General features: G+C 43.8%; 1 protein-coding gene across 8 annotated transcripts in view; it reads left to right on the forward strand.

Annotated features, from left to right (window-relative positions):
- PDE4D (phosphodiesterase 4D) overlaps positions 1 to 12625 on the forward strand; it is a 632406-nt gene that overhangs the window by 439307 nt on the left and 180474 nt on the right. The window contains exon 1 of one of the 8 annotated variants that reach the window (XM_088652729.1): positions 3943 to 4570. The exons of the other annotated variants lie outside the window; for them this stretch is intronic. Within the exon in view, the coding sequence (XP_088508855.1) occupies positions 4488 to 4570 (83 nt within the window). The 5' untranslated portion in view covers positions 3943 to 4487. Of the gene's footprint in view, positions 1 to 3942; positions 4571 to 12625 lie in introns of those variants that run through there. 8 annotated transcript variants of the gene reach the window in all.

Consider the following 12625-nt stretch of genomic DNA (forward strand, 5'->3'; position numbering starts at 1 on the left):
GATGCTTTTAAGGTTTGCATTATTTAGCGAGGCTTGCTAAATTAATTTCGAAAACAAATATACATTGCAAATTGGTGCTGTGATAGCTGACATAGCAATTATATAGCCACTGTGGCTTGAATGCAAAATATTTTGTTCATATTGGTTTGGTATTCAATCTGTTAAGTTTTATGATTATGTAAATCAGTGAAATTAATATTGTGAGACTTGGGAGGTAAATAGTGTCTCTAGAAAACAAAAAGATTTCTCTGCAATTAGAAGCACCATTGTTTAGCATCTGTGCAGCAGCGAAATGTTCTATAACAACTTAAAATACAATTGAGTTTTATTCAAAAGATGAAAAGGAATTACCTTGCTCCACCTGCAAATTCCAGGTGCCTAGCTCTGGTGTGTGGAGATGCATTACTCAAGGAGAAGCTCATTATTGGCAGTGCATGATTTACCACAGAACAAAAGGCAGGTATGCTGAGATGAAGGTGGGCTTAAGTCCTGTTTTAAGAGGAAGGATATTCCTCCACCACTTTCTCCATCTTGGTGCTTGAAGATGTGGTCTGGTCAGAGCTCAGGAGACTCAGTCCCATGACCAGGGCTGTGGCCCATTTAGACTGGCCTCTTTGGTGTGTTTCCTTGAATATTTCAAGTGGTAATTGTGGCTGCATTCAAATATGGAAATGTGTGGAGTTTGCTTCCCTCTAGATCAGGGGTGGGGAAACCTCCAATTTCCAGGCCCATACCCGCCAACAATTTTTCTGATGAAAATAGGGTAGTAGTAGTAGTAGTATTTATTTATACCCCACCCATCTGGCTGGGTTTCCCAACAGAATATTAAAAACATGATAAAACATCAAGCATTAAAAAACTTTCCTAAATAGGGTTGCCTTCAGATGTCTTCTAGTCATATAGTTGTTTATTTCTTTGACATCTGATGGGAGGGCGTTCCACAGGGTGGGCGCCACTACCAAGAAGGCCCTCTGCCTGGTTCCTGGCAGCTTCACTTCTCGCAGTGAGGGAGCCACCAGAAGGCCCTCGGAGCTGGACCTCAGTGTTCGGGCTAAACAATAGGGGTGGAGACGCTCCTTCAGGTATACTGATGATGATGATGATGACGATGATAACAATACTGTTTATACCCCACCCATCTGACTGGGTTGCCCCCGCCACGCTGGGCGACTTCCAACAAATTATAAAGCCACAGTAAAACATCAAACATGAAAACTTCAGTGGCTCATGAGGCTGTTTGCCTCAAACCACGCCCACCTGGTCCATGCTAGCATCACATGTGACCTCAAGTGTTGGGCAGGTAAGGGCATGGAACAATCAGGAGCTTAAATTGAGCTCCCAGTGAATTCTTCATTTGCAAGCAGGACTTCCTGACAGTGACTCCTACAGAGACCAACTGCAAGGAGTCCCCCCCCCCCCGGAACTCCCTAGCGCAACTGAGGGTGCCTCGATGTCAGTGCCAATCAGCTGAGTCCCTTTGATGCTGTCACCCAACGTCAGTGACTTTTCAGGGTCCCAGGCAGGGATCTTTCCCATCCCCTTCTGCCTGGTTCTTTTAACTAGACATGACAGGTATCGATTTAACTAGGGATTAAACTTGGAATCTTTTGCATGCCAAACATGTGCTCTGCCACTGAGCTATAGCCTTTCTCCTGTCAAAATTGGTTGCCGATTTTGGACAAGCTTAGCTTTTAAATTTTAATCCTCAAAGTGCAATTACTTTTAATGGCCTGCTCTGCAACACTGTTGTTGTTTAAATAAAAGGCGAATGACTATAACATCAGTTCCTTATTTAGCTCTGTGCCTCTACAGTGCTCCCTCTAATTCACTGTTTTGCTGCAATTTGAATGAAGTATGTTTTATACATGGCACACACACCTACTTTCAGTCTGATTCCAACCCACCATGACTTGTGCCTGAAAATGTGCTCTGGGCCTTTAAGAACTGTGTTTAAGTACCCCAGAGCCCCATCACCTGCAAAAGGAGAGTGTGTCTTGTATCTAGCTTTGCAGTAAGCTGAGTGGAGTTGTCAAAGTCATTCAGTGTAATCAGAGAATGGCACAAAGGGTTCTGGATGAAAAAGCTGCCAAAAGGGCTGAAAATAATCTACATGTCGGAGACACTCTACTCTGGAGTGGCTGATGCCTCACAAATCATTATGCGCCATTGGAAAAGGAAGCTGCTTCCTTACGTAAAACGAATGCCTCTTTGAAAATGGAGAGAGGAACCAGAATTAAGGTCAGGGGTCCCCAAACTAAAGCCCGGGGGCTGGGTGCAGCCCAATCACCTTCTAAATCCGGCCCGCGGATGGTCCAGGAATCAGCATGTTTTTATATGAGTAGAATGTGTCCTTTTATTTAAAATGCATCTCTGGGTTATTTGTGGGGCATAGGAATTCGTTCATATTTTTTTTCAAAATATAGTCCGGCCCCCCACGAGGTCTGAGGGACAGTGGACCGGCCCCTTGCTGAAAAAGTTTGCTGACCCCTGATTAAGGTGGAGAGAGAAGCAGTTGGTTCCTACATTTACCAACTAAAAATCATTTACATGTGGTTGGGGCCATTAGGCTGATGGTGTGAAGTTGCTCCATCGGCCATACAAAATAATATTTTGAGGTGTACACACACACACACACACACACACACACACACACACAGGAAGCTGCTATTCTGAGTCAGATCCTTGGTCTTGCTTAGTACTGGAAGAAGCAAAAATCACTGGAAGAAGCAATGATTCTTCAACATCAACATCAACTTTGTTGGACTGGTCATGTTGTGCGGATGCCTGATTATCAACTACTCTGTTAAAATGGAAAGCGTAATGCTGGTGGTCAACAAAAGAGGTTTAAAGACTGTCTTAAGGCAAAAATGTTGTATAAACACCGACAACTGGAAAGCACTGGCCTGCGAGCTCTCCAGTTGGAGAACAGCCTTTACCAAAGGTGTCATGGGCTTTGAAGGCACTCGAACTCAGGACGCAAGGGAGAAACGTGCTAAGAGGAAGGCACGCTTGGCAAATCCACACTGTGATCAACTCTCACCTGGAAACCAATGTCCCCACTGTGGAAGGATGTGTGGATCCAGAATTGGCCTCCACAGTCACCTACAGACTCATTGTTAAAACCGTGTTTATGGAATACAATCTTACTCGGCTACGAGTGATTGCCAAAGAAGAAGAAGACACTGACCAGCAGCAGCTTTCCAGGGTTTCAGACAGGACAGTCTCCACCCTACCTGGAAAAGCTGAGGATCGATCCTGGGACCTTCTGTGTGTAAAGCGAGCACTTTGCCACTGAGCTGCGGCTGGTCCTCAATCCTTCCATGCATCTTTTAAAGAGAAGCAACAGGCAGGCAGATGGGAGAGTTGTGCACCTTGCATCACATGCAGGGAAGGAAGGAATGGGGTTTCTGGGTAATGAATGACTGTCATGTGAGCAAGCTTGAGTTAATTTTTTTGAATGAGAGCCACTGTGGGTAGACATTAGAGAAGGCTTTCTCAGTCTTGGGTGCCCAGATTTTCTTGAATTACAGCTCCATTCATCGCTGACCACTGGCCATGCTAGTTAGGAATGATGAGAGTTGTAGTTCAACAACATCTAAGGGCCCAAGGTTGAGAGAGGCTGAATTAGATGGCACTGTTTCCCAAACTTGGGGTCTCCAGCTGTTTTGGACTACAATTCCTATCATCCTTGACCGCTTGTCCTGATAGCTAGGGATGATGGGAGTTGTAGTCCAAAAACAGCTAGCGACCCAAGTTTGGGAAACCCTGAATTAGAGTGTTAGGCTTGGGAGAATGGGGTTCATATATCACCGTTCAGCCACGAAGTTTGATGGATGGTGGCCTTAGGTCAGTTGTTATCTCTCAAACTGAACCCCCCCCCCAACAAGGTTGTTGTGAAGATAAAATGGAGAGAGGGACCATACGTACCATCCTGCTTTGTTGGAGGAAGTGTGGGATTTTCTTTTAATGTAATGAATAAATACTAACAATATTTGCCTAGATGTCAACTGGATAATCACTGCATGTTTTTCTCCTTTGCTTGATTTCACCCTGAACACATTCCTATGTTACTGAAAGAAAACGGGGCCGTGTAAGTGTATAGTGAGGATCAAAGGGACTGTAAACTACATCGGTGCTTTGCTCCTGCGCTCTGTGTAACTTCTCACCAACACGCCACTTGCTCTCTCCTAATCAGTTCTATATTTATAAACAGCTTTACTGGGAGAGTTTCTCCCTTCAGTAATGAGATAAGGTCCCTGAATGCAGCCAGTGTTCTTGCTCAGGGCAAGTGTCACGCTGCAGGAAATCCTGGTTATCCTTCCTACCTTGTGCATGCTCTCAGCCAGCCTCGGCACTGCTGAAAGCACAGCCCAAGGAAAGGCATTCCATTAGAGAGCTACAAGTACTTTTCTCATTAGTGTGACGCTCCTCCAGCTCTGTGGCCGGGTCTCTCTCCACATTAGTCGGGGATTGTTTCCAGCCTGTAAATGGCCGTTGTCTGGGAACCATTGGGAATAGCTGCCCCTCCAAAGAACAACAAGAAGAAGTTTCTTTTCTTGAAGTCGTACAGGTATCTGAACTTGCCTGCTGTGGGTTGATGTTGTTGACAGTCCTGTCTATCTATAGCTTTTTCTCAGGCCCGAATCGCATAGCGAAATGGGGATTTCTGATCAAATTTCAGTTGCACTCATAAGCATTTCACTCGGTATGTCTTTTGCATGCTAGCCTTCTAAACGAGCAGATTAAAAGTTTAGAAGATTACTCTGACATAAGTGTATCACACTTGAATTAACAACTTAGAATGGGGAAAACCTGCACGAACATTTCATAGCAAAAAAACAAACGCATTTAAATGGAAGCTGGCAAATTGCTAAATTTGGTTATTCACTGATCTGTGTCAAATGCTGTTTAGTAGCAACTGAATTTGATGCTTCTGAGACTGGGATTGATTTTGAAGTTTGTCGGGTTACAGTCAGTGCTTTTTTCCCCCTGGGGGTACGCAGGGGTACGCATACCCCTAAACATTTTGTGAATCTTTGTATTTTTGTCCATTTACTGTATTTATTTTTCCCAATTTGAACTATAAAATGGTGATTTTCTTGAGTCAAAATGAGAGTACCCCTAGACATTTTTTTTAGGGGGGGAAAGCACTTGTTACAGTTATCCTGAGGAAAGCAATGTATCTTACTTCCACGTAAGTGCATAAGTCCTAACTCCACTTACTTGGGAGTAAGCCCCATGGAATCCTATAGGACATGAACCTACCATATACCTGTAGTAAACATGATTAGGATTGCACTATGCACTTCCACGTTGGACAATAATAATGTATTCCTTTCTTTATCTGTGTTCTGCAAGTGAAAGAAAACAAAAGAAAATGTACCACAGCCATTCTTCAGGATGGGGGTGGGAACTCAAATAGCAAAATGTGTAATTAATGGGTATTCGTTGAGACACTTATTGATGATAGTTTCCCAGTCTGTTTTGTTGGTTTTTAATTCCATCCAATCCTGTAGGAAGCACATTTTTTTGTGTGGAAACACATTCGCATAACACAACTTTTTTTTTTTAACTTACCCATCCTTTTTTGATTTAATATGCATGCGTATATCCCTTCCTTGTTTTAACAATAACATGAAACATGTAAGTTGCAATCCTTTACTCAGTTACCTGGGAGGGGCACCCACTGAACTCAGAAGAAGTTATATATTGGGTTGCACTGTTGGGCTACTGTTTTTTTCTCAGCAGCAGGCAGGTTTTTTAACTTTCCTGCAAATGATTTCCCCACCCCACCCCAAAAGCACACATTATAAATATTATTACACAAACGCAGCTCACGTACCACTAAACTCAAGTACAAAATAATAATAATGAAAGTCAGTTTCAAAAGCCATTTATAACATTGTGTTCAGAGCTGGAAAAGGATAATTTACCTGTCAGATGTTTGTATTACTTGTGGCCATACACATTAGCCAAATGAATGCACGTTACAATTTTGTAATACAACTTATCTGACAAAAGAAAGGTATTAATACATAATTACTTTTTCCTTGGCTTTTAATTCTTCTTCCATGATTTAGCAAAACAGATTCAAATTAAATACTGTATATATAATTTCAGTTCTTGTTTATTGCAGGTATGAAAGAGTAGGGTGCTTCTCCCCCCCCCTTTTTCCCCCTACACTGCCAGATAGGCTTTTCACTTTCATGAAAACGATTTGTTTTCAGAAAATAATGCTGGCGGAGGTGTGTTTAGATGCAGAAAAACCCTGTGTATTTATCCCAGTCCAGGAATAATGTGCAATATGGAAAGCACTTACTGAGATGGGTTCTTTACAGAGAGAAAAACTCAAGTCAGAGTGTATATTAATTAATGCAACTATAGAGAAATTGCATATCTGGCATAGTGTAGTATAGTATAGTTGGCGTATGACTGAGGGTCAATACCCATTTGGCCATGAAGCCCACTGGGTGAATCTTAAGCCAGTTATAGTCTCTCAGCCTAGCCTACCTCACAGGGTTGTCATGAGCATAAAGCAGGCTGGGGAGAGACTCATCTACATTTCCTCGGACTACTTGAAGAAAATACAGAATATGGTAGCTACGTTAGGTAAGCAGGCAGGCAGAGTTAGAAGATGCCCTCTGGACCAATCCACGTCTTCTCCTCTCCAGAGATTACATTGTTCAATCGCCATTCATATTCAAATTTGAATTTTATCCTTGAATGTAACACAGTCTATCAAGTGTATTCGGGGTTTTTTTTAAGGTTTTCAGACTTTGCCAGAGGTGTTGCTTGGGCAGGGTGTGGATATAGTGCAGAATTTAGAGATAACTGTATTTCATTATCTGCAAATAGAGAAATTTTTAAGTGTACTTCATGGCTGAAAATGAGATGCAGGAACTGGAACTTTTATATAATTTTGTAGACTCTTTTCTTTCATTCATCCTTTGGGTTATGTTTTGAGAACTGTGGCAGAATATTTTGCTTCGCTGTAACCCAAGAACATTGCCTTCGTCAACTCACAGTTCTCTCCACGTCACTGAAATATCTAATGACAATGTCAGTATCAATAAACTTCTAAAAATTAACATATCACAATAGTTGGCTTTTGGAGCCGATCTACTTTCCACTTCTGCTCTGGCGTATTCTGTTACTTGAGAAGAGATTCGAGAGTAAGCAAAAGAGCATCAAGCCTTGCATCTTACAATGCAAAAAGCCTTTGCTAAACTCAATGGCAAGAGATACTAGCACTCATTCTCATACAGAAGAAGTGGGAACTGCAACAAAATGTTGCTGTGTATCCCCACTCTAAAAGAAGGGTTTATTTCTCATGGCCCCAGTCAGCCTGGAAAGGGAGTCTTGTAGCGCCTTGGGGGAAAGGGATGCATTTCAGGAGCGGGAAAGGGATGGAGGAAACAATTTCCTCTCCCTGCCCTCTGAGGTCATTGCCTGCTGAACTTTGTATTTATTAGATGTGAGCATTTAATGGTGATATAACTGTGGGAGGCTCCACCCCCTCACAGTACCGTTGATCACCTCTGTGAGTTGTGAAGTGGGGGGCCTCCTAATCTTGTATTATTTTTATTGTTGATTTCATTTATATCCCACCATTTTCTCCAAGGAGCTTGAGGTATGTGGTTCTCCTCTTCCTCATAACAACCCTGTGAGGTAGGTTAGGCTGAGAGGCAGTGGCAGGCCCAAGGCCACTCAGTGAGTTTCATTGCTGGGTGGGGATTTGAACCCTGGTTTCCCAGGGTGAAATCCAACACTCTAACCACTACACCACCACCTCCTCCTCCTCCTCCTCCTCCTCCTCCTTAGGCTCCCTGCATGTTTTAGAACCCTGGAAAAACCACAGGTACCACCACCACAATGCCTTGTGTTTCGTTAACTCGTATAGAGAATTCTTTAAGAGGGCTAGTTCTGGAGACAGGATTATTTGTTGTGAAGTGGAGGGAAGGTGCTTTGAACCTCACAGCAAATCTCTCTCCAATCACACTCTTCCCTCCCAGGATGCTTACTGTAAACTGAGCAGGCCAATTCATGCTTTCCCCTTCTCCAAGTTCCTTTTTTGGAGGGAGGGCTGTTTTCTTCTGGCATCTTAACAATCCATTCTCCAGCTGCTCTGAGCCACAGATGTAACTAATGGACTTAAACAATCTGCCTGCTTCAGATTAATTTTGGTCCTTTGCCCCCTCTCTATGGACTCAACTGCCATCACCAATCTGAAAGCTAAAAGGTTCTCGTCAGGCAGCTTTTTTTTTTTTAAGTGCTAGAATTTAGAAATTTCTATATTTCCCTGTTCTCAAAGAGCTCGATTTTGGTCTCATCTTGTTATGCAACTATCTGACCACAACACTTTCACACAGTTCTCCTCTGAGTCATTCAGATGTGCATTGACAAACTGCAGATGGGCCTGTACATATGCTGTCTTGAGGAAGGGGACCTTGCGGGCTCTGCAAGATCTCAGTCCTTCACGGCGTAGTGTGTTACCAACTGTTTTCATGGTGACTATGGTCCCAGCTGCCCTGAGATCATTGACAAGTTCCCCTCATGTAGTTCTGGGATGCTTCATCACCGTTCTCCTGATCATTGCAACTCCACGAGATGAGATCTTGCATGGAGCCCCAGACCGAGGGAGGTTGATAGTTATTTTGTGTTTCTTCCATTTGCAATTTTCTTGCACCAGCTGTTGTCACCTTCTCACCAAGCTGCTTGGCAATAGTCTTGTAGCCCAGACCAGCCTTGTGCAGGTCTACAATCTTGTCCCCGCCATCCTTGGACAGCTCTTTGGTCTTGGTCATGGTGGCTACTTTGGAATCTGCTGGATTGTTTCTGTTGACAGGTGTCTTTTGTACAGGTACTGTAAAGAGCTGGGATTACAGGTAAGGCCTCTCCCTGACAGCAGGTGCTTCTAATCTCAGCTCCTTACATGCAGTGAAGATACCAGGTAGCTTGACATCTGGCTGGTTGACAGGGGATCAAATACTTATTTCACTCATTATAATGCACATCAATCTCTGACTTTTGTCTTCTGGGTTTCTGGGGGTTTTCCTGTTGTTATTCTGTCTCTCACAGCTTCAATATACCTACCATTAAATTTATGGACTGGTCATTTCTTTGTCAGAGGGCAAACGGGCAAATTTAGCAGGGGATCAAATACTTCCCCCCCCCCTCACTGTATGAGGTAATCTTATGCATAGTTCAATAGGACTAGATGTATCACCACCTGGGAATATGCCCCATTGAACTCGGTGCCTCTTTACTTCATACTTCATGGGTTCGAATGGTAAACTAAGATAAGATATCTTTATTGTCATTGTCCCCTTGCGGGAACAATGAAATTACTCGGTTGCTACATCCACTCAGATAAAGCATTCCGCATAATCCAAAATTACAAAACCTAATTAAATACAGTAAATATAATACAAAATAACAAGTAAAATAAGATGACTTCAAAGTCCAGGCTTTCCATTTAAGGCCAAAATCGCTCTAGAGAAGAAACTGTTCCTGAGACGGCTCGTTCTTGCCTGCATTGTTCTATATCTCCGTCCCGATGGCAGAAGCTCAAAGAAATGGTGACCAGGGTGCGTTGGATCTCTTGATATGTCTAGTGCTTTTCTATGGCACCTGGTGGTGTAGATTTGTTCTAAGGTGGAGAGTGAGCAGCCAATAATGCTCTCTGCTGTTTTAATAATTCCTCACAGCTCTGCTCTATCCTGAGAAGTACAGCTTCCGTACCACACACATAAACCATACGTGAGCACGCTCTGTATGGCACAGTGATAGAAGCCAAGCAGCAGCTTTGGTGGAAGATGCTTTTTCCTTAAAATTCTCAAAAAATACAGTCTCTGCTGCGCCTTCTTCACAAGCCCCCTTGTATTAACACTCCAGGACAGATCCTCCCGTAACTCAATGCCTAGAAATCTAAACGTTACCCTCTCCACACAAATTCCGTCAATCAAAAGTGGCTGGACCCTGTTCCTCTGTCTCCTAAAGTCCACCACAAGCTCCTTTGTTTTCTTTGTATTTATGAGCAAGTTATTAACTCTGCACCACTCTGTCAGCCGCTCCACCTCATCTCTATAGTCCGTTTCACCCTCCTTATCAGAGATGAGCCCAATCACGGTTGTGTCATCTGCAAATTTGACAACCCTATTTCTAGGGTGGGCAGCAACACAATCATACATATAAAGAGTATAAAGGAGCGGACTAAGCACACATCCTTGTGGTGTTCCTGTGTTAGTCCTAAGCATATTAGACATATAAGGGCCCAACCGGACCCTCAGGGAGCGATCTGAGAGAAAGTCCAGTATCCACCCAGTAAACTGCACTGAGCTTTAACAGAAAATCAACAGTCAGCTGAAATGCAACAACCCTTTGCTTTCAGTTAGAAATGTAAAGGACCTCAGAAGGAAATGTTACTCTTTAAATGGCCCATGTGAAAGAGGAGCATCATCAAAGAGAAGTTCAGCCTTTGCAGGATTATTTTCCTCATTCTCTGATTTTCTGTATGCTAATATGTTGCAAACTAACTTGAAAGCCCCACTTTTACCTCATTCCCTTGCCAGAGCAAAGAGGCTCTATCAATCCCACAGGCGCAGATGAGATCATTCCTCTTGCACTGGAATAAGTTTCAGAGCTGTGCTCCCTTGCATTCCTCTCCCACTACACTGCTGCTTACTATACCTCCATACCTGGGGGGGGGGGGAGATCATAGCTCAGTTGAGCAGCACCTGCTTTGCATACATGTGCAATGCCCAGGATCTCCAGGTAGTCTGGAAATGTCTTCAGTCTGCCCCTATAGAGCTGCTGCCTGTCAGTGTGAGCTAGATGGAGTCAATGGTCTGATTCCGTATAAGGCACTTTCTTATGTCCAGATATGTCTCCTCTATTCTATTTAAATTAGCAATGCAAACCTCAAGGTATGTAGATAATGTGCCATCTCTTGACACTATTTGGACGCAGTTGAAAGTGCTAGTGGCCTCTGGCATGTGAGAGGATTTTGGAGGTCCAGCAGTGGTGTGTGAGGAGGCGGCTCACTTGAAGAGGAGTTCAGCTGAGGGGTGTAGGTGAGGTTCCCGTGAGGGAGGCTGGCAGTTGTGTGGGTGAGGGGATTTGGGTAAGCATGGTGTAGTTTAGCAGCAGTCACATTGCTGGCGCCTTTCCTTATCACAATGAGTGCAGAGGAGTTTGGTGCAAAATGGTGATTGTAGAGCCTTGTGCATGTACTTGGTGAGCAGCTTGGCCTAATAATAATAATAATAATAATAATAATAATAATAATATATTATTTATACCCTGCCCATCTGGCTGGGTTTCCCCAGCCACTCTGGGCGGCTTCCAACACAATACAGTGGTATCTCGCAAGACAAATGCCCTGCAAGACGAATTTTTTGCAAGACGAATGCGTCTTGCGATCTGATGGTGACTCGCAAGACGAATTTGTTTTGTGAAAAATTCGTCTTGCGATTCGCGGTTTCCCATAGGAATGTATTGAAATTTAATTTATGCGTTCCTATGGGCAAAAAAAGAAATTTCAATGCATTCCTATGGGAAACCGCGATTCACAAGATGAATTTTTCGCAAAACGAATTGACTCGCGGAACGAATTAAATTCGTCCGGCAAGGTACCACTGTATTAAATACAATAATCTATTAAACATCAAAAGCTTCCCTAAACACGGCTGCCTTCAGATGTCTTCTAAAAGTCTGGTAGTTGTTTTTCTCTTTGACATCTGCTGGGAGGGCGTTACACAGGGCGGGTGCCACATACCGAGAAGTCCCTCTGCCTGGTTCCCTGTAACTTGGTCCTCGGTGCTGGACCTCAGTGTCTGGGTAGAACGATGGGGGTGGAGACGCTCCTTCAGGTATACTGGACCAAGACAGTTTAGGGCTTTAAAGGTCAGCACCAACACTTTGAATTGTGCTTGAAAACATACTGGGAGCCAATGTAGGTCTTTCAAGACCGGTGTTATGTGGTCTTGGTGGCCGCTCCCAGTCAACAATCTACGGTAGCTGCTGCTTTCTGGATTAGTTGTAGTTTCTGGGTCACCTTGAAAGGTAGCCCCACATAGAGCGCATTGCAGTAGTCAAAGCAAGAGATAACTAGAGCATGTGCCACTCTGGCGAGACAGTCTGCAGGCAGGTAGGGTCTCAGCCTGCATACCAGATGGAGCTGATAAACAGCTGCCCTGGACACAGAATTGATCTGCGCCTCCATGGACAGCTGTGAGTCCAAAATGACTCCCAGGCTGCGCACCTGGTCCTTTAGGGGCACAGTTACCCCATTCAGGACCAGGGAGTCCTCCACACCTGCCCGCATTCTGTCCCCCACAAACAGTACTTCTGTCTTGTCAGGATTCAACCTCAATCTCAGTAAGCCATTTGAACGTGATAGCTCTGATTTAGACTGCAATGTTTTCTAGTTCCCCGCACCTCCCTGGAAACTGTTTTGCTTTAATTAAAATTGTGATCACCCCCTAGAAGGATCCTGGGTGTATTGGCAAGTGTCTGGAATATTTGAAACCCTGAAGAAAACAATCCCTTGCTGGAAGGCAGTTTGCCTCGATGTTACAAAAATGCAAGTGACATTTCAATTAATTTTCCTCTGAGCTGTGATGGC

This window comes from Zootoca vivipara, chromosome 10 (genome assembly GCF_965207765.1).
Source record: "Zootoca vivipara chromosome 10, rZooViv2.hap1.1, whole genome shotgun sequence".
NCBI lineage: Eukaryota > Metazoa > Chordata > Lepidosauria > Squamata > Lacertidae > Zootoca > Zootoca vivipara.